Below are 23,222 nucleotides of genomic sequence, written 5' to 3'. Positions count from 1 at the left end.
AGGTTTTCATTTTACCCTCCATATATTCCGGTTAGACGTAGTCCCACGTCAAAAGCGCCGCCTGGAAGAGAAAGAGTGTGAGGAGATGGAGCTGCTTTATCGTTCTCGAGAATCGCGGAAGTTCTTCAAGAAACTAAACGCCTCGCACAAAGGCTTTGTGCCGCGGGCCGAAATGTGCAGAAACAAGGAAGGAGGCATCTTGACGAACGAACGCGAGGTGATCGAAAGGTGGAGGCAGCACTACGATGAACACCTGAACAGCGCGCAGACAGGAGACCTAGACGGCATTGAGGAGGACTACACCGGTGCAATGAACAACGACGACGTACCACCCCCGACGATGGGTGAAGTTAAGGAGGCCATTAATCAGCTCAAGAGCCACAAAGCAGCTGGTAAGGATGGCCTCGTAGCGGAGCTCTTCAAGGGAGGGCCGAGAAAACTTGTAGAGTGTATGCACCGGTTGATAGTCAGGATCTGGGACACAGAACAGCTACCGGAGGAGTGGAAGGACGGGGTAATCTGCCCCATCTATAAAAAAGGCGACAAGTTGGATTGTGGGAACTATCGAGCCATCACAATCCTGAATGGTGCCTACAAAATTTTGTCTCAGATCCTCTTCCGCCGCCTATCGCCAATAGTAAGTAGATTTGTGGGAAGTTATCAGGCCGGATTCATGCCCGGTTGCTCGACGACGGACCAGATTTTTACACTGCGGCAGATCCTCCAAAAGTGCCGCGAGTATCAGGTCCCTACACACCACATCTTCGTCGACTTCAAGGCCGCATATGATACAATCGACCGACGACAGCTATGGAGGATCATGGACGAACACGGCTTTCCCCGAAAGCTGACAAGACTGATTCAGGCAACGATGAACGGTGTGCGGTGCAGTGTGCGGATCTCAGGTGAGCTGTCGGAATCATTTGAGACTCACAGGGGACACAGGCGACAAGGCGATGGACTCTCCTGTCTGCTCTTCAACGTGGCGCTGGAAGGTGTTATGCGGAGAGCGGGCTTCAACATGCGGGGCACGATTTTCAACAAGTCTAGTCAGTTTATCTGCTTCGCCGACGACGTGGACATAATCGGAAGAACACATGCGACGGTAGCCGACTTGTATACCCGACTGAAACACGAAGCAGGGCTGATTGGGCTTGGGATCAATGCGTCTAAGTCTAAATACATGCTAGCTGGAGGGACTGATCGCAACAGAGTTCTTCTTGGTAGTAGTGTTGTGATCGACGGCGACGAGCTCGAGGTGGTAGAGGAATTTGTCTACCTTGGCTCGTTGATAACAACTGACAACAACAACAGCCGTGAAATTCGAAGACGCATTGTCAATGGAAGTCGTGCCTACTATGGGCTCCGCAAATCCTTGAGGTCCAACAAACTCCGACCCCGTACGAAATGTACCATGTACAAATCCCTAATTCGACCGGTTGTTCTCTATGGGCACGAAGCATGGACGATGTTTGAAGAGGACTCACAAGCGCTTGGAGTTTTCGAACGCCGAGTGCTCAGAACAATATACGGTGGTGTACAGGAAAGCGGAGTATGGAGAAGGAGAATGAACCACGAACTGGCGCAACTCTACGGCGAACCCAGCATTCAGAAAGTCGCCAAGGCTGGACGAGTGCGATGGGCAGGGCATGTTGAAAGATTGCCGGACAGCAGCCCTGCAAAGATGGTGTTCGCATCGAATTCGGTAGGAACAAGAAGGAGAGGAGCCCAGCGAGCGAGGTGGTTGGACCAGGTGGAGCAGGACTTGGCAAGAATCGGTGCAGCCGGGAATTGGAGAACTGCAGCCATGGATCGGGATTATTGGCGAAAAATTGTGAAGAAGATCTAATCTCTCAATGGGATGTAGTATCATTATAAATAAATAAATAAATCAGCCTTCGCCTTGTTTCCTTTCAGCTTCGCTTGGCACACCTTTTCCAAGTGTCCTTTCTTCTTGCAGAAATTGCACACTGTTGATTGATGCTTGCACTTGTTAGCCAAATGATTTGAATCCCCGCAACGATAGCAACTTTTGCCGGGTGCAACGGTTTTAGGCTTCTCCTTTGTAGACAAATTCAATTTAGCAGCAATGTTCCTCAATTTCTTTTTACCATGTTCGATATGCTGCACCACCGGTTTCGAAGTAGAACCATGCATTTCGTCCGTTCCACGATGCGACATTTCCATTCCAAATGCGACATCTTTCGCTTTCGCTAGCGTGAGGTCTCTTACTTCTAGCAAACGAGACTGAATCACGTGATTCTGCAACCCGAAAACGAATTGATTACGGATGGTAGTATCGAGATGATCACCGAAATTGCATGTCTGTGCCAACTTTTCGAGATCCGTATAGTAATCACTAAGCGACTCGTGCTCCAGTTGTTTACGGCTGATGAATTTGAAATTTTCTAATATTTCAAGAGGAGCAGGACTAAAATGCCCTTTCAGCAAAACGACAATTTGTTCGTATGTTTTCGTAACGGGAGCCTCCGCTTTCAGTTTATTGCACAGCACGTATGTGACAGCTCCCATATAATGAAGAAGATAGTCGCGTTTGTCATCAGCACCAACCTTGTAAATCCGGAAAGACACTTCCAGTCGCTCGAGCCAGCGATCGAATTTCATTGTAGCAGGGTTGAATGGTTCGAAGGTGAATGAAGCAGGCATCGCAGCAGCAGCAGCAGCAGAACTTCCTCCCGTTGCCATAGCAAAGTAGGGTTAGGTGTATCAGCAGCAGCACCTTTTCCGGGAACAGCACAAATTCCTCAATTCTCGTCGCCAAACTGTTGTAACTTTATGCCAAAAGCCACAACGGGTTACGGAAGTAATCGTATTGTATAATAAACGCGTGAAAATACAAACTATATATTTCTCTTTATATTTTAACTACGTATGAAAAGATACATGTTGTTCTTCACGTGTGTTGCTTGTAAGGGTGCTCATACACTGTTTGACCGAAGCCAAATATTTGACTCTTTTTGACAGATAAAATTTGGTCAACGTGTACTGATCAAATATATTCTACACAAAACACGACAAGCAAATACTCAATTATTGGATGCCTAAAATATTTTTTCAGTCTGTTCTTCGAACCTGTCGGTACATGGTTAGGTTAACTTGAATATTTCAGTTGATTTTATCCATGTTCGGTGTTTGATATTGTTTACTACTGTTGAAAATTGAAGAGTGGCAAACAAAATAGTGTTTGTACAAATATCAAATCAAACCTTATCTGTCAAAAAATAACAAATATTTAACCTCCGGGCAAACAGTGTACGGCCACCTTAAGGGTAATTGACAGCAGCTTTTTCCTGGATGATGGTTGTACTAACAGTGTTGCCTAATCGATGGATATAACAGTACTAACAGTGTTGCCGAAACGATGGATATAACTGGCAATGTGCAGGTGCGTCCAGCAAACTAGTGTTTCATCACCCGATCTAACGATCGCCGCGTGATGTTTTGGCCAGATCTTGTGAGTTGTAATTACAGTAAGGATGTTCTTGCCAAATTGTTCACAGGTCAGGCTTATTACGAAATACTAGGCAATGATGAAGAGAAAACTGAAGGGGTGGAACGGTAAAGCGGCCAAATTGGAGCATGCTTCAAAGCTCTGTCAATACAGAAACAATACGTTTTTTGTCCACCACGGGGATCGATTCTGGAATCTTTGACAGCAGTTTGTTGACAAAGTATTTTTTTGTGAAATCCTGTGTAATCCATTTTTTTTAGAAATGTGTTTTCTAAAACTGCCGCGCGATGCAAGAAAAATAAGATATGAACAGAAGACAAAAGCTATGGAAACTCGACATGGTCGGTTACACGAATCGAAAAACAAAAAAAATGAAAATTGCCAAAACCATCATCTGTGAGTGATAGAACGTTTCAAGGAACGTTTATCCGTTTGCCGGAAGGTTGAATCATGACGTTAGAGCAGTACAGTAGACCGGAAACTGCGTCAAAACGTTATGACAGCTTCCATAGCGAATCTAGGACTTTCGGACGTGGATGTGGTGAACAAAATGGTGCTATTCGTAGTACTGTTCGGAATATGTATGTATCGTGTTAAGAAACCAAACAGGCTCGTAATACAAAACATTAAGGAAAAAAGGCGGGCGAAAAATAACATTGCTTCAACTCAAAAAAATATTGCTTTTTTTTCATAAAACGCGAACCAAACTACTGCGTGGGATAATATTACAGGCAACTACTCATAACTTAGTTTCACCATGTCAATAAAGAAGCATTTGTTTGCTGGTTGTGAATAAGAATTACAAAGAATTAATTTTCAGTTTCAGTGGACGTTCACTTCGAACAAAATTCCTAAAAAATATCACTAAAGGAAGCAGCTGCTGCTCATATATTCATAACTATCGCAACAATAGTTAGGAACAACTTTTCTAATTCATTATGAAGCATGAATCCTCGTTGTGGACGGGGACACGTGCTGTTTGTGACCCACTTCCCGCTTGGATCGGGGCACAACGGAAGCTGGAAGAAGCAGGAGCTTCTCTAACGGTTCGCCCCACCATCATCCCTCCGGAAAACTATTGAACCGAGCGGCAGAGATTGTGCAAAATTAAAAACGAAATGACTTTTTTTTCTACTCACGCATCACCAATATACAGCCTAGGGTAAACTTCATCACAGTCAACGTCGTATAATGCACATTCGGAACGTCGCATGCCCATCAGCGGTCGGCAGGGGGTTACCGAGTAGTGTAGGATCCGCTGCAGCTGCCGGCCGGTAGTCTGCTCGGCCATCTTGTCGTTGTTACGGTAGTGGGTTAAATACTGCAATAAAAATGAAAGGAAAACAAATTAAAATCATAATGGGCAACGAAAGTTTGAGTAAGGGGGGGGGAGAGCGAAATTATTTGTATCAACGCTCGGGAAATGGCTTTTCCATTCCGTGCAACGTGGCATGAGTTGACAGATGAGTTTCGCACCTTCTAGCACCTTTCAATAGAGGTAATTTTTCCACGGTATCGTGACTAGTTCATACCGAAAGCCAGAATTATTTAAGTGGAGTGAATTGTCGTGCGTCATTCGTTAATTAAAAAAGGAGTTCCATTTTCATAAATCATTTCCATTTGCGCATCCGGTTAGTCATGTTAACGGCAAAACAAATTGATTTGTAACAGCTGCATGATATGGAGAGCAGTTTGAATGAAACTAAGTTGTGTCCTTCGAGAAATCATTCTACAGGGTGGGCCATTTAAAGTGGAAGCATCTGGCAACCCCATAACTTTTGACAGAGATGTCAGATTAACAAATGTCATACCGCGTTGGAAGCGTCATTTCAGTACAATTTTAACCATGGAACAATACACACCTAAACAACGCGCTGAAATTGTTCAGCTGTACATTCAAAATAACTTCTCAATTGTGTTAACTAAACGTGCGTGGAAAAATAAAAATAAAGTTAAAACATTGCCTGGAGACAACACTATACGTCGATTATATGCCAAATTTATATCGTCTGGTAGTGTTGGTAATGCCAGTCATCTGTCCAGACAACGACCAAGACGTTTCGACGAGAATATTGATGCCGTTCGAGCCAGTGTTGCAGAGACTCCATCGACATCAGGTCGCCATCGTTCGCAAGAGTTTTCGATTTTTTATTGCCATTTGTTCGTGAAAATGAATTGGACAATTACTGGTTCCAACAGGACGGCGCTACATGCCATACAGCGGCTGCCACGACCAAATTATTGCGCGAAATGTTCCCCGGAAGATTCATATCGAAAAACGGCGATTATGACTGGCCACCGAGATCACCTGATTTGACGCCTCCTGACTTTTTTTTATGGGGATATTTAAAATCCAAGATATACACTGGTAAACCAAGGACCCTGGCTGCGCCGAAAGACAATATCCGACAAGAAATTGCTGTCATATCGCCCGAAACATTGGGCAAAGTGATGGAAAATGCCGAAAAAAGGGCACATTTTGCGGTCAAGGCCAGAGGCGGTCATTTACGAGATATCATAATCAAAAAGTAGTTAGAACAAATCTCCTTGGACCAAAATAAATGAATTTGAAAAAAAAAAATTTAAATTCCACTTCTTCACTTCGCTATTGCAAAAACAAATCCTTCCACCCTGTATCTAACACAAATTGCGTGGAAAATTAATTTGTCAGAAGTTTTAGATATGAACCTGCCTTTGGCTGTAAATCTCTTTACCCATTAACGACCAAGCTGTAAAAATTATTTTTTTGACGAAAGCCATTGGTGTAATTTTAATTATTGACGCTAAAGGAACTCCAATGTTCAACAATAATTTTTTTCCCATCTTCCATTTTCCGGGAAATGACTGTTAGAAAAATCGAACATTGGCCGAAACCCGCACTTTTTTTACAAATATAAACATACTGCGAACTAAAAGTCACTTCAATTAGCAAATATACGGTGAATGCATCAGTTTTGATTCCGGGAAAAACAAGAACAGGAGAATGGAGGTCTCTAAGTATAAACCCAAATTAATCCACCTAAGGTGAGATGTGGCATTTCTTTTTTCATGTAATTTTAACTTATTACTGGCATGGTTTTTCTTTCAAACAAAAGCATATGCTGTTGTTTTTATTGTTAATTGTGGAGAAATGTCAATGCTTTAAAATTAGTCTCCACAATTATCCAATTTCCGAAAAAATTGAACAGTTTCCAAAACCTGCAAAGTACCAGAGTACTGCGAAAAAACAATGGCATAGAGGGTTGGGAGGTTATTACTCGGTCTGGCGGACTAATATTCATACAAACAATCTCATTAGAATCCTCGTTACACGTACTGATCATTTCCTCCAGCTCCTCCACGAATGAAATTCTTCGGGCCGCCATCACCTAAGGTTATTACGGACAAAAAATCATACAGATTTTCAATAATATAAATGAAAAACCTTCCGTCTTCTAAAGTAAACAAATCAAAATGCGCAGCGGAGGTTAGATGTGTTGATGTTGATTCAGCAGAAAAAAATGTTCGTTATGGCCAACGTTCGACTTTTCGAACACTCAATTTCCCTGGCTGTTATTTTCCTGTAGGAAGCTCAATCGAATGATTTTCGCTCTATATCACAATGTATGTACTTTTGCAAAGCAATACTGTAGAAAAGTTCACATATTTTTATATTTTATTGGGTTTTTTAATTCAAATTGAAAACACCTCCCAAACATACTTGCTTTAAATCGAATTTACTATCCAATAAAGTTACTCAAAATTGAATGAAATCGATATAAGTGGTAGCTAATAAATTAAGCTAACTTTTGGTGCAAAAACATTACCATATGATTCCTTTCCAAAGACATGAAAAATTATCAAAGTTGCTGTTCGATTTTTCGAACGCTTGGCCTAAAATGGGTTAATAAAGAAAGAAAAAAAAATTGTCAGAAGCCGCTGAATCTATTTGATTCTTAATCGATTGAGAATTGGTTTCATTCCTAGGAATGTGGTTGTGACCAACAATCGTAACCCTATTCTGGTATCGAGGCTTCTTTGGCATTGTAACTAATCGAGCTTATCGGAGTTAACATTGAGCTACAATGACCCCTATAACTGTGTAACCATTTACTACCAAACCTTAACAAATACACAAATATATGCTGAAGAAAGTACCGTTAAGATAAACATATGCTAAACATATAAACATAGAAAATATGCGAAGAAATCAAAACATTGTGAAATTATATAAATCGAAGATGAAAATCGCTGAGAAGTGTTTTTGTAAAAATATCACTAAAATAACATTCTACAACGTTAAACGCCAAAAATAAGGTTGGTCCGATCACATAATTACCTTTAGAAATGCCTTTGCCATGTTGATTCGTTGGCGATAAAAATGATGGAGGCCCAAATTAGCAATCTTTATCTGTTCAACGATCACTCTCCAATAATTGTAAGTGACGAACTTCTCCACTCTCTCAATTATCCAAATTTACTTCAATTTCTTTTCACATTTGTGCTCAAAGTTTTTCCATTTCTGCTGGGGTTCCACAAGAACACTAGCTTAATTAGTCAAACAACACTTCATATCCTTTTATGTACTCCAGAAATCCTCTTTCAGTCCATTCGCTCGACCTTGAAATTTATCCTCGTGCCGGTTTTTCGGCTCGCCACAGCCCAGCGTTATCCTTAGTGCTGCGATTGACAAAGCTATGGAAATATTAAAAGCGCGCGCTTCGCTTCGCCGAACTACTATTTCGTACGACTCGATTGGTCCGCACCTGAAGCCCGAATGGGCGCCCGCCCAGGTGAGACAAACTGACACAGTCCTCCGAAATCGACCTCCCGACAGGGCGAACCATGGCGCAGACAGTGCGACAGGAAACAATGAAAGCTGTTTTGCATTCAACCGATTCGGTGGTGGTGAAATTGGTGCGATCGAAAGGAAGAGTCATTGAGCAGCAGATAGTGCGGGGATAGTGATGGGAACGGTGGCGATGGGCACTCCCGTTTTCGGTTGTCGAATTTGCTGCTTGGCCGCCAAACACGCCAGGGACAATGACTGGTGTGACGATGCGGAATTCGGTTTTTACTATTGCATGAAGGAAAAATTTGGCATGGTTATGTATAGAAGTTGTACATTCACGCCATGGTTTTCGAACGAAGTTTGGAGAATTTTGTTCTATTACGATCACAATCATTATGTGACACTGATAGTCTTTTAGGGATATTTGGTTCAGAAAGTGCAAATCGGCACAAATATCTGTTTATCTCATAATTATGATTGAATGCAGCAAATGTTATTTTTGGACCCCATGTGACATTTCTGGACTGTTTCGAGAAAAGCCTCAACTTGAAATAAGCGAGTTACCTTGATTCATGTATCTTTCGACAATGTAAAATTGAGTCTCTCCAGTCGTCGGTAAGTGCTCCCGTGGCCGAGTGGTTAGCGTCATAACTAACATTCCGGGTGTTCGGGTTCGATTCCCGTTCTGGTCGGGGGAATTTTTCGTCAAAGAAATTTCCTCCGACTTGCACTGTGATCACGCGTATTCTAGAGCTTGCCACTCAGAATGCATTCAAGGCGTGTTATTTGGCATAGAAATCTCAACTAAGTACTAATAAAAATGACGCAAGTAATACTACGTTGAGACGGCGAAGTTCCTCTAGGAACGTTAGTGCCATTGAAGAAGAAGTCGTCGGTGTTAATCCGTGTAACGTAGAATTGCACAACACATAATGCATTGATTTTTCTCCATCAACTAAACATAAAGGGTCGTGCCCAAGATACGATCGGACTGTGTTAAGATAAGACCAGGAAATTTAAAAACGAACGGTAAAGCCGGGTTCAGATGGTGCGAGTAAACATATCAGTTACTGCAGTGCAGCTACTCACACCGTGTGAACACATCATGCCAGTTAGTGTCATGTGTGATCCGGCGTGCGAGCTACTCCAAAGTTTTTTTTTGAATTTACTCGCACTCGCATCCCTCAAAACTTCAAAACAGAATTTAGTGTTCGAATCAGGGATGCCAAATGTAAAGAAATGTCTCTATTTTTAAGATAGTTGAAAATATGCGAAGATATTAATAGACTTTAAAATTACTGGAAAAACAAATAAACACCTCATAGTTTCTAAACGAAATCGTTGTTATTTTGTTTTGCATGCTGGCAGGGCACGCTTGCTTTTTGGGATAGTTTTCTTGAGAATTTCTGATATAGAATCATTATCAGGCACAATTTTCATTCAAAATTCACTCACAACTTGCAAAAAAGTATTGTTCTAAGAAACAGAATACATATTCGATTAAAAAGAAAGTACATTTTCATTCATTATTGTAATTTTTGACGTGTATTTATTCCACCTGCAAATGTACTATAATTTTCATTTCACAAATTGGTACACGAAGCTGCTGGCAAGGCGAAATAAATAAAATTTTAATAAATCTTTCAGACTGCCATTTATAGCATCACATACTTCCGGAATTACTTAGCTATGGATGCTTTCGATATTCTTAAAAATATCGACAACAATCTGAACGATATTCCAGAAGAAAGGCACATCAATGTCGTTTTTTAATTTCACTCTTGCAGGTATATCATCCCTCATGAGTGTATCTTGGCGTTGTATTTTTGGACCAATGATTAAATAATTTCGTAGTCTTACGTCAACTCAATCTCTATGATTTTGATGTAGAACTACGTCTAACAAGAAGATTTGGGGGTTAAAATGAAAATCACAAAAAACACTGAACGTGTAAAGAATAACGGATGATTTTGAACGCTTATAACTCGAACATTCGTTGATAGAAATGGTTTAGTACACCCAGAGATTTCAACCTTCCTGATTTTTCAGGATTTCCAAGACTTTTCGGCACGTTTCCTGATATCCTGACAAACACTCATTTTTTCCTGATTTTTTCAGGAACAATCCTGATTTTCCCTGATTTTTTGTACATTTTACTATATTTGAATGGAATAATGTAATAAATATACAAAGTTATCTAATAGGAAATGACAACTGTCATTATAGCATTCATAAGAAGAACCCTCCGGTCCGCACTTGAATAATATTTATTATGTGTTTCTTTCGCTCATTTTGTATTTATTCCGAAGCAATTTGCGTTTTCGAAGATACATGTCGACATTTATTAACACTAAACCTACCGATTTTTCATGCATACCTATTCCTACCACAGCGGGTCAAGTGACCCTTTCTAAATACAGGGTGGGCCATTTAAAGTGGAAGGATTTGTTTTTGCAATAGCAAAGTAAAGAAGTGGTATTTAAAATTTTTTTTTTTGAAATTCATTTATTTTGGTTCAAGGAGATTTGTTCTAACTACTTTTTGATTATGATATCTCGTAAATGACCGCCTCTGGCCTTGACCGCAAAATGTGCCCTTTTTTCGGCATTTTCCATCACTTTCCATCACAATGTTTCGGCCGATATGGCAGCAATTTCTTGTCGGATATTGTCTTTCGGCGCAGCCAGGGTCCTTGGTTTACCAGTGTATATCTTGGATTTTAAATATCCCCATAAAAAAAAGTCAGGAGGCGTCAAATCAGGTGATCTCGGTGGCCGTTTTTCGATATTAATCTTCCGGGGAACATTTCGCGCAATAATTTGGTCTTGGCAGCTGCTGTATGGCATGTAGCGCCGTCCTGTTGGCACCAGTAATTGTCCAATTCATTATGCGTCGGAGAGTGGTTCGAGCGATGCCTAACTCTTGCGAACGATGGCGACCTGATGTTGATGGAGTCTCTGCAACACTGGCTCGAACGGCATCAATATTCTCGTCGAAACGTCTTGGTCGTTGTCTGGACAGATGACTGGCATTACCAACACTACCAGACGATATAAATTTGGCATATAATCGACGTATAGTGTTGTCTCCAGGCGATGTTTTAACTTTATTTTTATTTTTCCACGCACGTTTAGTTAACACAATTGAGAAGTTATTTTGAATGTACAGCTGAACAATTTCAGCGCGTTGTTTAGGTGTGTATTGTTCCATGGTTAAAATTGTACTGAAATGACGCTTCCAACGCGGTATGACATTTGTTAATCTGACATCTCTGTCAGAAGTTATGGGGTTGCCAGATGCTTCCACTTTAAATGGCCCACCCTGTAGTTAGTGAATAAATGGCTCGATTTTTATAGTTTTGTTGAGAAACATGGCACACCATATTTCTCCTGTATATTTTGACATTTTGGGAAAACAAACATTAGCAAAATATTGAAATTACAATTTTTGACTCGCAAAAAACACTGCAGCTTGGAATGGTTACTGTTGGCTCGCTTGGATAGTCAGCAATACAATTAATTCTGATCATTCACTATTCATTCACAAATACAACAAAATATATAAAGCAATAGCCAAAAATGTGTAATGCAATTGTTTTGTATCACAGTCACACATACAAATCTTTCTGATATCATATGAATGTTTGCAAAGGTCAAATGCCGTTGCGGTAGTTAGGGCAGATCTATATATATATAAAAATGGATTTCTGTCTGTCTGTCTGATTCTTATGGACTCGGAAACTACTGAACCGATCAACATGAAAATTGGTATGTAGGGGTTTTTGGGGCCGGGGAAGGTTTTCGTGATAGTTTGGGACCCCTCCCCCCTTTTAAGGGGGGGCTGCCACACAAATTGAACACAAAATTCTACATTACTCGGGAATTAATTAAGCAAATGAAACGAAATTTGGCATATTGAGGTTTTAGGGTGCAATGAATGATTATATGGTGGTTAGGTTCTCCACCCCCCGCTCTAAGGGGGGGCTGCCATACAAATGAAACTCAAATTCCTGCATTACTCGAGAATTAATCAAGCAAATGGAACCAAATTTGGCATGTGGAGGTTTTAGGGTGCAATAAATGTTTTGACGGTGGTGAGACACTCCACCCCCTCTCTAAGGCGGAACTGCCATACAAATGAAAGACAAATTTCTGCATATTTCGAAAACTAATCAAACAAATGGAGCCAAATTTGTCATGCGAATGTTTTAAGGGACACGAAACGTTTCCATGGTGAATAGACACTCCTTCCCTCTCTCTAAAAGGGGGGGGGGGTCTGCCATACAAAGTTCTGCATAATTCAAGAATTAATCCAACAAACTGAACCAAATTTGGCATGTGGAGGTTTTAAGGGGCAAGAAACATTTCTAAGGTGGTTCAACACTCATCCTTCCTTTCGGAAGGGGGGGGGGGGGCGCAGCCATAGAAATAAAACACACATTTCTGCATAACTCGAGAACTAATCAAGAAAATGAAACCAAATTTAGCATGTGAAGGTTTTAGGTTGCAAAAAATGTTTCTATGATAGTTAGACTCTCCATCCCCCTCTCTAAGGGGGTGGGGGGGCTGTCATACAAATGAAACACAAAATTTCTGCATAACTCGAGAACAAATCAAGCACAAATTGGGATGTGAGGGTTTTTGGGTATGAGAAATATTTCTATGATGGTATGACACCCCTCCAAACATGATAATTGAAAAATTTCGGAAAACTCTGAAGGAAAAAGGGAAAATTCGGAAAATTAAATTCCCATATGTTCTACAATTACACAGTGACAAGTGCTGTTAGTCCATTTGATGTTTGCGCTAGCGAAATTGATCTTTGTTCGAAACTGGAAATGGATTTTAATGTGATGAAACGCACTCCTATATCTTCTTCTATCTATACAAAAACAAGTATAAGCGGATAAACCGGATGTGTTGATAAGAGCAGAATTCGAGGAAGGAATTGTCCGATTTAGGGCTGTCTTTATTCTATCATATTTTCTGTATAAAACATTCATTCCATGTAACGGAGAAACATGTTATTTGCAAGTGGTTGAAAAATCTTGAACGAGAATTTTGTCTGAAAATAATCTGATATTATAATGATGAGTTTTGTTAGAAATACTGGGAATTTTATAGTAAAAAGTAAATTCAACGGGGTCGATTAAAAGATCAATCAATGGACAGTTCTGCGATTGGACCCATGAACTTGCGCTTAGTAATAAAACGTGAATGTTTGAAGGTATTGATAGCAAAAAAACAAATTTTGGGCAGGACGAAGTTTGCCGGGTCAGCTAGTTGCATATATTTCTCAGTAAAAAAAATAACAATAGAGGAGTAAACACTAAAAAATACATACGATGTATGTTTTAGGAAAAGTAATGTAGACAAATGATGTTGTGACAATGTAATTTGCAAGAAAATTTTGACTAAATGTTTAAAATGGGTCATTTGACCCCTCGTGGTAGGTTTAGTGTTAAAGCTTGAATTTGGCGTGAAAGAAAGCTCTATCAGATAAGCACACCCGAAGGTAGTTTCCAAACGTTATATTTTGAATGAAAATAATTACTTGATGTTTTTTTAATGCTTGAAATATGTAGTCCTAACTCATACTTAACCATTTGTCTACACAATTTCTGCTATTTTCATAAAAACTCATTATTACATCCCATAACATCTGTAGTTAGAACAATAGTCATTCATTAAAAAATTCGTTATAAGCATACTTAACAACTAAAATGATGCGACAAACTTTCGGAACCAGTTCCCCGTTTCGGCTGTTTCGAGTGTTGTTTCAATCGATTTTTGAAGAAAATTACTTATTTCTCGGTGGTATTTTGTGTTTTCGGATTCTGGTAAGTATTTATCATGTGAACAAGAAGTATGTATGGTTTTAACACTAGAATTCTAGTTGCAGTCCAAGAAAAATGGGTCGCGCGCATAATTGCATCCATCGCCCAATAGGCTGCACTTACATGCCACAGTATACCACGAATACATTCAAGCATGGAGGATGGAACATTATGGTGTGGGGGTGCTTCTCCTGGTACGGGATTTACCCCCTGTACTGGGTGGATAAGTTCATGGATCATTACATCTACGCTCAAATCCTAAGGGATGTTATGTTGCCACACGCCGAGTGGGAGATGCTTCTGAAATAATAGTTTATACAGGATAACGATCCGAAGCACACCACCAAGACCGTCAAAGAGTGGTTCCAGGATAACAAATACGACGTCATGGAGTGGCCAACGCAGTCACCGAATCTGAACCCTATAGAGAACCTATGGGAGATCGTAAAAAGGTCGATGTACACAGGAAAGCCGAAGAATATGCAGCAACTGTGGGATAGGATCCAAGCTTGTTGGTACGCTATCCCGATCACCACGTGCCCGAAGCTGGTGGAATCCATGCCGAACCGGGTGCGTGAAGTGATGCCTAACAAAGGCAAGTACTAACCCTAAAGCTTTTCACGGTATATATTTTCTTGTTTTTATGGTTTTACCATGAATTAAAACCGGTTTTAATTTTTTTCGCGTCATTTTAGTTGTTAAGTATGCTTAAAACGCATTTTTTTATGAATGACTATCGTTTTAACTACGTACGTTATAAATTTCATCGAACAATTCAAATAAATTAATATAAATAGGTTGAAGCACTGGATTGGATTATTTTTTCTCAAAGCTTCGCCATTTTCTTTTTTTAACCTTAATGTTTTGTCCGACACTGTAGTTGTATTTTCGAAAAAAAAAACGAAAAATATTGCCATCATAACATTCAACTACATTTCAAAAATATCCGAACACAACATTTCGATTCACAGTAAAATTTCATACTAATCGTTCAATTATTTTTATCCACTCTACAAATCATCACGGTGAGAAAAATTTGATTTAAATAAATCGGTATCGTGACGACAAAAAAGTCACTAGTAGTCCTGCTAATGATAAAAAAAGGCTGAACCGATCTGCCCGCGAAGTATATGTTGAACATTCCAATTATTTTCTGAGCATGACATTTCACGTATACTGCTCCCAGCATCATGTTCGATCAATGTTGATCCACATTTATCAAAATCGAGTAAACATGTCACCACACTCACATACCAAACAAAGCAATAATAAATAATGAAAAGCAAATTCCCATGTCCGCTGGTTTTGTGTAGCTGCTATCTTCGGCGTTTGGTTGGCATAAGCTTTCTTCCTATCTTCCCACGGAGAGCTCATCCTGTGTTTGCGTGGTGAGACTGCCACTGAATTAGCATTTTCCACCCATATATACCCATTGGGTTGGGTGGCGCTGGTAGCACTGGCAATGGCAGTTTCCCACCGACCGTGCTATGCCTCGACCCAGCCGATACGAAGGGAAAACCCATCCTAGGCCAATTTTCGTCCATTATTCAGAGCCGTTTTTTTCAATAACGGATTGTGAAAGCTGATTGTTCCGCTCATCAACTATTTACTCTCGGGTCGAATCGGCAGCAGTGGATTGGGACTTGATGTATCATTCATAGTCTATTTTTCGCTCGCTCACGCTGTTTTTCATGTAGTTTTTTTTTGTGTAATCAGCATATGCTCCAGGGGATGTTCTAGGGAGTTTCAAATGCATCGAAATGTTATGTACAAATTTGTTTGTTGAAGCTGAGCAGATTATAGTTGAACTTATATTTTGTGCTCTATTCAGGTCAATGCTAGCTGATTATACAGTAAAAATGTAAAGTAGTGTGATTCGGCAGCTTTTGAACATTACTCGATCGGTAAATAAAATGTAGCAGTTCAATCTTTCTTGAGGCGCTAACCGTTGAAAATAAGCAGTCTAGTTATCTCTATGATTTTTATCAGGATCCACTTTCAGCCAGGGTTAGGCACTCAGGTAGATAGTGTATTATTTTCTCCTATCTTCTCAGTCTATCTCCCTTAACCTGAAAACAACAGACCGGAGCCCAACTCATGTGTAAGCTTTACCATTAACATTGAAACCACGACCATTCTGACCATGGGCTAAAGTGACAATCTGTTTGGTTCCCCCTTCGTCTAGACTGATGTCTAGAATGTGGGTGGAAACATTATTCTTGTGCGTGTCAACAGTGCTCTTGGTGAAGTATGTTAGACCTTTTCGAGTTTTCTCCCTACATGATGTATGTTCGTAGTGATTGTTTTCTACTGATGTACAGACGGTGCTTTGATATGGACAGTTATCATAATGTTACTCCCATCCATGGTCCAAATTTGGACAGATATGTTTGTTAGTTTTCCTCCTGCTTTGAACTCACCGAGAAGGCGAATCGGGGGGCTGGACAGCGATAATTTATTCATTAAATAGACCTCACACTATCGCGCTGCTCGGTCGCGTTGTCGGTGAGGTTATTCTCGCCCTTGACCGCCGTCCCGGGATGAATCGAAAGCAAGCACACGCCTAGGCCCAAAACGCGTGTGGATCGCTGCTTCGGTAAGAAATTAGTTTATGGCCAATTAGTAAATATTTACGCAGTCACCCTTATCGCTTCCCGTCGTCGCCAATTATGTCTTTAAAGAATCGATACAGTTCGATCGAAGTGTGTGAACAGTGATGAAGGGAAATGGTACTGACCTTCGGAAAGTGTTGTTTTGCTTTGATTGACTGAATTCGGTGGAAGTTGATTGATGTGTTCTGAACAGTTGATATTTGACCGGAAATTATTTCGAGGTACACACGAACAACAGGTGTCATAAGCCACAATCTGCTCCATTATTAGTTAAGTCTCTATGAAAACATGTTTTCTTATCAAACATTTCATAGTTCATTACTGAACTACAATACAGTTTTTAATTTCTTTTCACTGTATATAATCGAGTCAAAAAAAATTGTTTATTTGTTTTTTTGCATGTATTTTTCGTTTTTTTTTGAAAATAAAAGAGGATTTTGATTAATCCCCTTAAAGTCAGAAAACACCTTTCTCACATGAAAAAAATAAATTTATCCAGATTCTCTCAGGAGGTGATAGACGATCATATATATTTGATGAAAAAATCCTCCCACGCATATGTTCGAATTTCATGACAGAGTTATAGAACTTTTTTTTTTGTTTCGGACTCTGTTGCCTCAAACTGGCTCCAAATTAAAAAGTAGACTACGGAAGAAGATTCTGATGCTATAATTTGAAAGATGAGAAAATTTGATACAGGATATACTAGTGAAACAACTCAATTAGTGGATTCTAATAACATTTTGGAAGTGAAAAACCTGAAAGTTAATAATTTTTAATGTTTTATTATTATTTATTATTAAAAATCCTCAAAATGTATATTAAACATAATTGTTTCCATCAATTAAATTGAAGTTCTTCAACCGTTCTATAATTTGTTCTTTGACGCCCAACTTCTATCCTTCTTAATTTGGCTGCAATACCGATATAAACAATTCTTAGTGAAAATCCAAGCAAAATATTCAAAAATCACGATTTTTACCCCACTGTACATGTAACAGGCACTAAAAATTCATCTTAACGTTGAAAGGTTACATTTCTTCTTGAAATAAGCCATATTTGAAATACAAAAAAAAAATGTTTTTCCAAACTGTATATAATCGAGTCCAAAATTGTATATAATCGATTCTGTATATAATCGAGTCCGACCTGTATACCAAATAACAGCAATGTTTTTATGTTCATGGTGCCCACTAATCATTTACATTGCTAAGAGGTGTTAGGTGTTAGGATCTTTTTTTAATTATTATAACTCAATATCAACATCTTTTATATGGTCTGATTCAAAATAATGTACTTTTATATCGTTCACAGCTTGTTTTTTTTAAAGTGCGGCTTGCAAAGCCTTCGCAACCAACCACACTATAACGGAGATGAACCATCGTGTTTTACGTCCCGAGTAACACCAGGACTGGTCAAAGACATCAACTCGCTTAGGCGAGCTATTACTGGTTTTTTTCTGGCTGCAGACTGTAACTCCGTCCATCGCTTATCCCACCACACCCGAGACATTTCCTCCCCAAACCAATGCAAACCCGAATAATTATCTTTCACAGTAGTTTGTGTTAACTGTGTGTCTAGAATGAATCATGAAGCGCTTGTAATCAGTGGCTCTTGACAGTTTTCTACTAAAGAGTTATTAAAAAAGTATCGATAGATCCTAAAGTAATATTTCATGTGCTGAAAAGGGAATTGATTTTCATATCATTCTACCGAGAGAAAATTTGTGTGAATGCAGAAGTGTTTTAGGGCTTATTGTTGACTTTTCCGATCGATCATCTTATTTCCGTAAATTTGTGCGCTGTTTCTGGGGTAAAAATGTAGTAAAAGTGCAGCGAATTTCAAACCTATGTCAAGAAGATATTTCTCAGTAGAGGAACTGTTTTTGTTTTTCGGTGAATACTGGAGGTGAAAATTTGCTCCGCAGCGATTGCTGTTACCACCACATGGATCCGATTCGAACTTTCTTTTGTAATTATGCAAAAAAAAAAGCTGGATAGTATAAGCTGTGGATTATTTCTCCGGGAAATTGTGTTTTTGGGATCGTTGCTAAAAAAAGTTTCCGAGTGGGCTCTTTTGGCACTAGTCGTGCTGCGACTTTTCAATGTTCAAAACATCACTCAAAATATGACGAATGGTCTCGTGAAAAATGTTTAATTTATGGGCTGGTTCTTTAACACTTGAAGGACGATTTCCGAGCATCATTCCTTTCATTTTGTTGATGTTTTTATCAGTTGAAGAGGTGAATGATCGTCCTTGACATGGCAAATCGTTCATCTAATCTCGGTCCTCTTTGAAAGCCTTATACCATTCATACACCCGTGTTTTCGACAGAGTCGAGGCACCAAATGTATTCTGCAACATTTTTATCGTTTCTGCACAAGGAATTTTGTTTACAACTCAAAACTTTGCACAATATCTCTGTTAAAAAGAATTTTCCACATCAAAAATTGCTGAGCAAAAAAAAATAACTTGTTCCTAATAACACTTTAAATAGACTAAATGACAGATCGTGCTCAAAATTGACATTAAGACCAACCTAAAAAAAAGATTTGAAAAATGCCCAGCGGGAAGATTTAAAATTACAAATTTCAGGTATAAGGTAAATGATGTTGATTTGTCCAATCGAAAATATGATCTTGATTTGTCCACTTTTTTGAATGTTCTAATTCAGCGCACCTGAAGCCAAAACAGATATTCAAATGTTTCGAAACATATAAATAAACAACAAAATGTTTTTTTGGCTATAAATACTTTCAAACATTAACGTTTTCTTACTAAGCGAACGTCCATGGGTTAAATCGCAGAACTGTTCATTGAATAACTTTGACCCTTTACAAATTCCGTTTACTATAAATTTCCTAATACTTCTCCCAGCACTCGTCATTATAATATCAAATTATTTTCAGACCCAATTCTCGTTCAAGATTTTTCAATCACTTGCAAATAACATGTGTCTACCTTACATGGAAAACATTTTTTCTATGTATTATAGTGACTTTCAACACTTTTGGCTGGTTCGTCACTTTAACTTCCATTTTTGGAAGAATGTCGGGAGTGAGAATTGAACTCGAGAGGTACCTTGGAGCGCTAGAGGTACGGATGTTACCACTACGCCAGATCGGCTCTGTCTGACACATAAAATATAATAAAATAATGACATCTGAAATCGGACGATTCCTCCCTCGAGTTTTACCCTTATCCCTTTGCTTGATTAGTTCTCAAGTTATGCAGAAATTTGTGTTTCATTTAGAAAGAGGGGGGGGGGGGAGTGTCGTACCACAAGAAAAACATTTCTTAGGCGTCGTGCACAAAATACGAAACGCTAAAATGCGGTTTTTGGACCCCCTCCACCCTATGTAACAATAAGTATGTTACGTAACGCAAAATCAAACTCGTTTGAAAAATTTTCGTAACATTTTAGATTTTATTAAGTAGAAAACGAGGCATATACAAAGGTCGGAATCAAAGGTTCATTAAACGAACTTTGACAAGTTCTTAGAATTCCGAACAAACAGAGAAAGAACAAAATAAATGCTCACATCTGTTGGGATTGATGCTTTCAAACCATCTATTGTTTGACTGAGAAGAACAGGAGCTGGTATAAATTGATATTGATTTATACAAAAATAACTGTTCGTTTTCAGAGGGTTCGAGACTGAATCGAGCATCGAGATTTGTCACCGTCTCAAAGGGTCGCTTTCTTTTTTTTAAATGGCGTCAACGTTCTCTATGGAACTTTTGCCGTCTCAGCGTATGCATTAACTAGCGTCATTTATTAATACTTAGTTGAGATTTTATAAGCCAAATAACACGCCTTGAATGTATTCTGAGGGGCAAGCTCTAGAGTACGCGTGACCACAGTGCAAGTCGAAGGAAATTTCTTTGACGAAAAATCTCTCGGCCAGAACGGGAATCGAACCCGAACACCCGGCATGATAATGTGAGACGCTAACCACTCGCCCACGGGTGCTACAGGTCTCTTTCTTAGGAATTCCAAAAATGCGCTCTCAAATTTGAAGAATAGGGGAAAGTAGTCCTAAAAAGACCGGTGGTCCTTAACCGATCTCCTCTTGGATCTCGGAAATGGCGCCACCTACCGAACTTCTACACCCAAACTATTTAGTGTTGCTAGAAAGCATTTCATATTCGACAGTAACCAATGAGCAAATAAAATCATCTGTCCCCCAATGCTTTAAAATGTTTGTATGTATGGTAGCAGACATCTCTTTCTTTTTTAATCTTTTTTTTGCGATTGCACAAAAAAAAGTCCAAACGACGTCTACGGGGATCGAACCGAGGCCGGCTGGAATGTAAGACTGTTTTATACGACCAGCCTATCCACATAGATAATGATGCTGTTGTGTAAACGTGTGATAATATTACATCTCATTACAAAATGAAGTTGGAAAGTGTTTTCTAATTTTACTTTTAGATAACACTTTCCAGCTTAAAGGATATCTATATCCATCTCGTTCTGGGCCGTGTACATATGTGGAAAAGTAATATGTGCTTATTTGCAACATGTCTCTGGTTTCGCTCGCTCGTATTAATTTTATATTGCCTGGTTTGCTGAGCGCGAAACCCGAAGAAGGAATCGTCCGATTTGAGCCATCTTTATTTTGATGTATTCGTTTCTGCCCGTAGATCAATGTTATGGAGAGGAAAATCGGAAAATTTTCGGAAAACTCTGAAGGAAGGTCGAAAAATTCGAAAAAATTAATTCCCATATGTCTTAAAATTACATCATGATAAGCGTTGTCGATCCATTCAATGTTTGCGCTATTAAAATTGATCTTTGTTCAAAAGTGGAAATGAATTTCAATGTGCTAAAACTCACTCTTGTAGCTTCTTCTATCTATATAAAAAAAATGGATCGCTGAATGTGTTGATAAGAGCAGAACTCAAGAAAGGAATTGTCCGATTTGGGACTGTATTTATTCTATCATATTTTCTGTATCTAACATTTATTCCATGAAACGGAGAAAAATCTTGAACGAGAATCGTGTCTGAAAATAATCTGATATTATAATGACGATTTTTGGTAGAAGTACTAGGAATTTTATAGTGAAAGATAATTTTAAAGGGTAGATTAGATGATCAATCGATGAACAGTTCTGCGATTGGACCGATAAAAGTGTGCTAAGTAAGAGGACGTGAATGTGATAACGAATAATCAATTTTGGGCGGGACGAAGTTTGCCAGGTCAGCTAGTATATTATACAAATGCTTACCAGTCATGACATTTTCTGTTATTTTTGAGCTCATTTAATGTAAAAAATCGGGATGAAAAAACATGAGCTGAAAACAATTTTTGGTGGAGTAGTGTCAAATGAAAAGTGTCATAACACTGACAATATTTACGTATAATGACCATTTTATTGCTCCCTTTATTCCAGCGTTTTGGCGGCATTCCGTGTTTTCATTGCTTAAAAAAGGAAAAGATAGATCCAGTACGGAAAATAAGGTCAACGTTCTTTTAGACAATGAAGAATTACAAAACCAGGCTATTTCAAAACAAGCTATATAAATGGAATTTACGAAATTACTATATAAATTGAACTTAGTTATGCAGAAGTTTGATGCCTGTAGTAAACGGCATGCCATTGATTGAAAAAAGTCGTGATGGACCTGAACCGACCCTCTGTGTTTGCGGAGGCGATCTGGCGTAGTGATAACATCCATGCCTCTCACGCAGAGATCACGAGTTCAATTCACAAAAATGGAAGTAAAAGTGACGAACCAGCAGAAATGTGTTGAAAGTCACTATAATAGAGGAAAAAAAAAACCCTCTGTGTTTGCTTCGTTCTTATTTAGTACGTTTACTCATGTGCTTACCATCAATTGATCGGTGTTAAGTCAGAGAGGATCAATCGCTAAATTGAAAATTTCGAGTTATTGATTACATTTGGTTATATGTTATGTAAGCTACATATCACACTCAGATTAGGAAAAACACGCATACAGCAGGAATAACGGATCGAAATTGTTATGGTTGATCAACGAAAACCTCCCATAGTTGTTACCGACCAATGACGCAACAGGGAGGGCAGTTCAATTTTTGTTCAATTAAATGTAGTAATCGTTCAAAAATAGTCTTTAAGTAAATTGTTTGTTTTGTTTATTGTTGGCTGGTTCATTAATAAGATTGTCGTTAAATGTATTTTTTTTGTATGAATTGTTAATTGTAATAACTAAAATTAGTTTAAGTGTATATTGTACTAACTCAATTTTGTAATTTGCCACGATCGAAAGCCCCCTTGAGTAACATCGGCGGGCAAGCTGATGGTGTTCCGGAAGTAGGAGAGAGAGAGAGAAAGGAAGGAATGAGATAGAGGAATATTTGGGAGAGGAAAGATTGAGAGAGGAGAGTAGACGGAAAAAGGAAAAAGGATTAAGGTTTCGTGGAGGGAAATGAAAAAGGCCTCGAGGACTTTAGCTGGAGTTTGGAAGCGACCAACACCTATTTAAAGATAGTGAAAAGTTGTAGAAAAGTGAGTGTTATACTCCTGGGCGTCTGTTTAAGAAAAC

At 39.1% G+C, this 23,222-nt stretch overlaps 1 protein-coding gene across 7 annotated transcripts in view; it reads right to left on the bottom strand.

The window, feature by feature from the left end:
- The window catches only part of LOC129780619 (dual specificity protein phosphatase 3), a 56,204-nt gene that overhangs the window by 6,908 nt on the left and 26,074 nt on the right, over positions 1-23,222 (bottom strand). For 6 of the 7 annotated variants that reach the window (XM_055789082.1, XM_055789085.1, XM_055789081.1 and 3 more), the window contains one exon: positions 4,612-4,793. In XM_055789082.1, the coding sequence (XP_055645057.1) occupies positions 4,612-4,793 (182 nt within the window). Of the gene's footprint in view, positions 1-4,611; positions 4,794-7,790; positions 8,216-23,222 lie in introns of those variants that run through there. The other variant, XM_055789084.1, reaches the window with a different exon arrangement.

This window comes from Toxorhynchites rutilus, chromosome 3 (assembly GCF_029784135.1).
Source record: "Toxorhynchites rutilus septentrionalis strain SRP chromosome 3, ASM2978413v1, whole genome shotgun sequence".
Taxonomy (NCBI): domain Eukaryota; kingdom Metazoa; phylum Arthropoda; class Insecta; order Diptera; family Culicidae; genus Toxorhynchites; species Toxorhynchites rutilus.
This window is presented reverse-complemented; position numbering and strand designations above follow the sequence as displayed.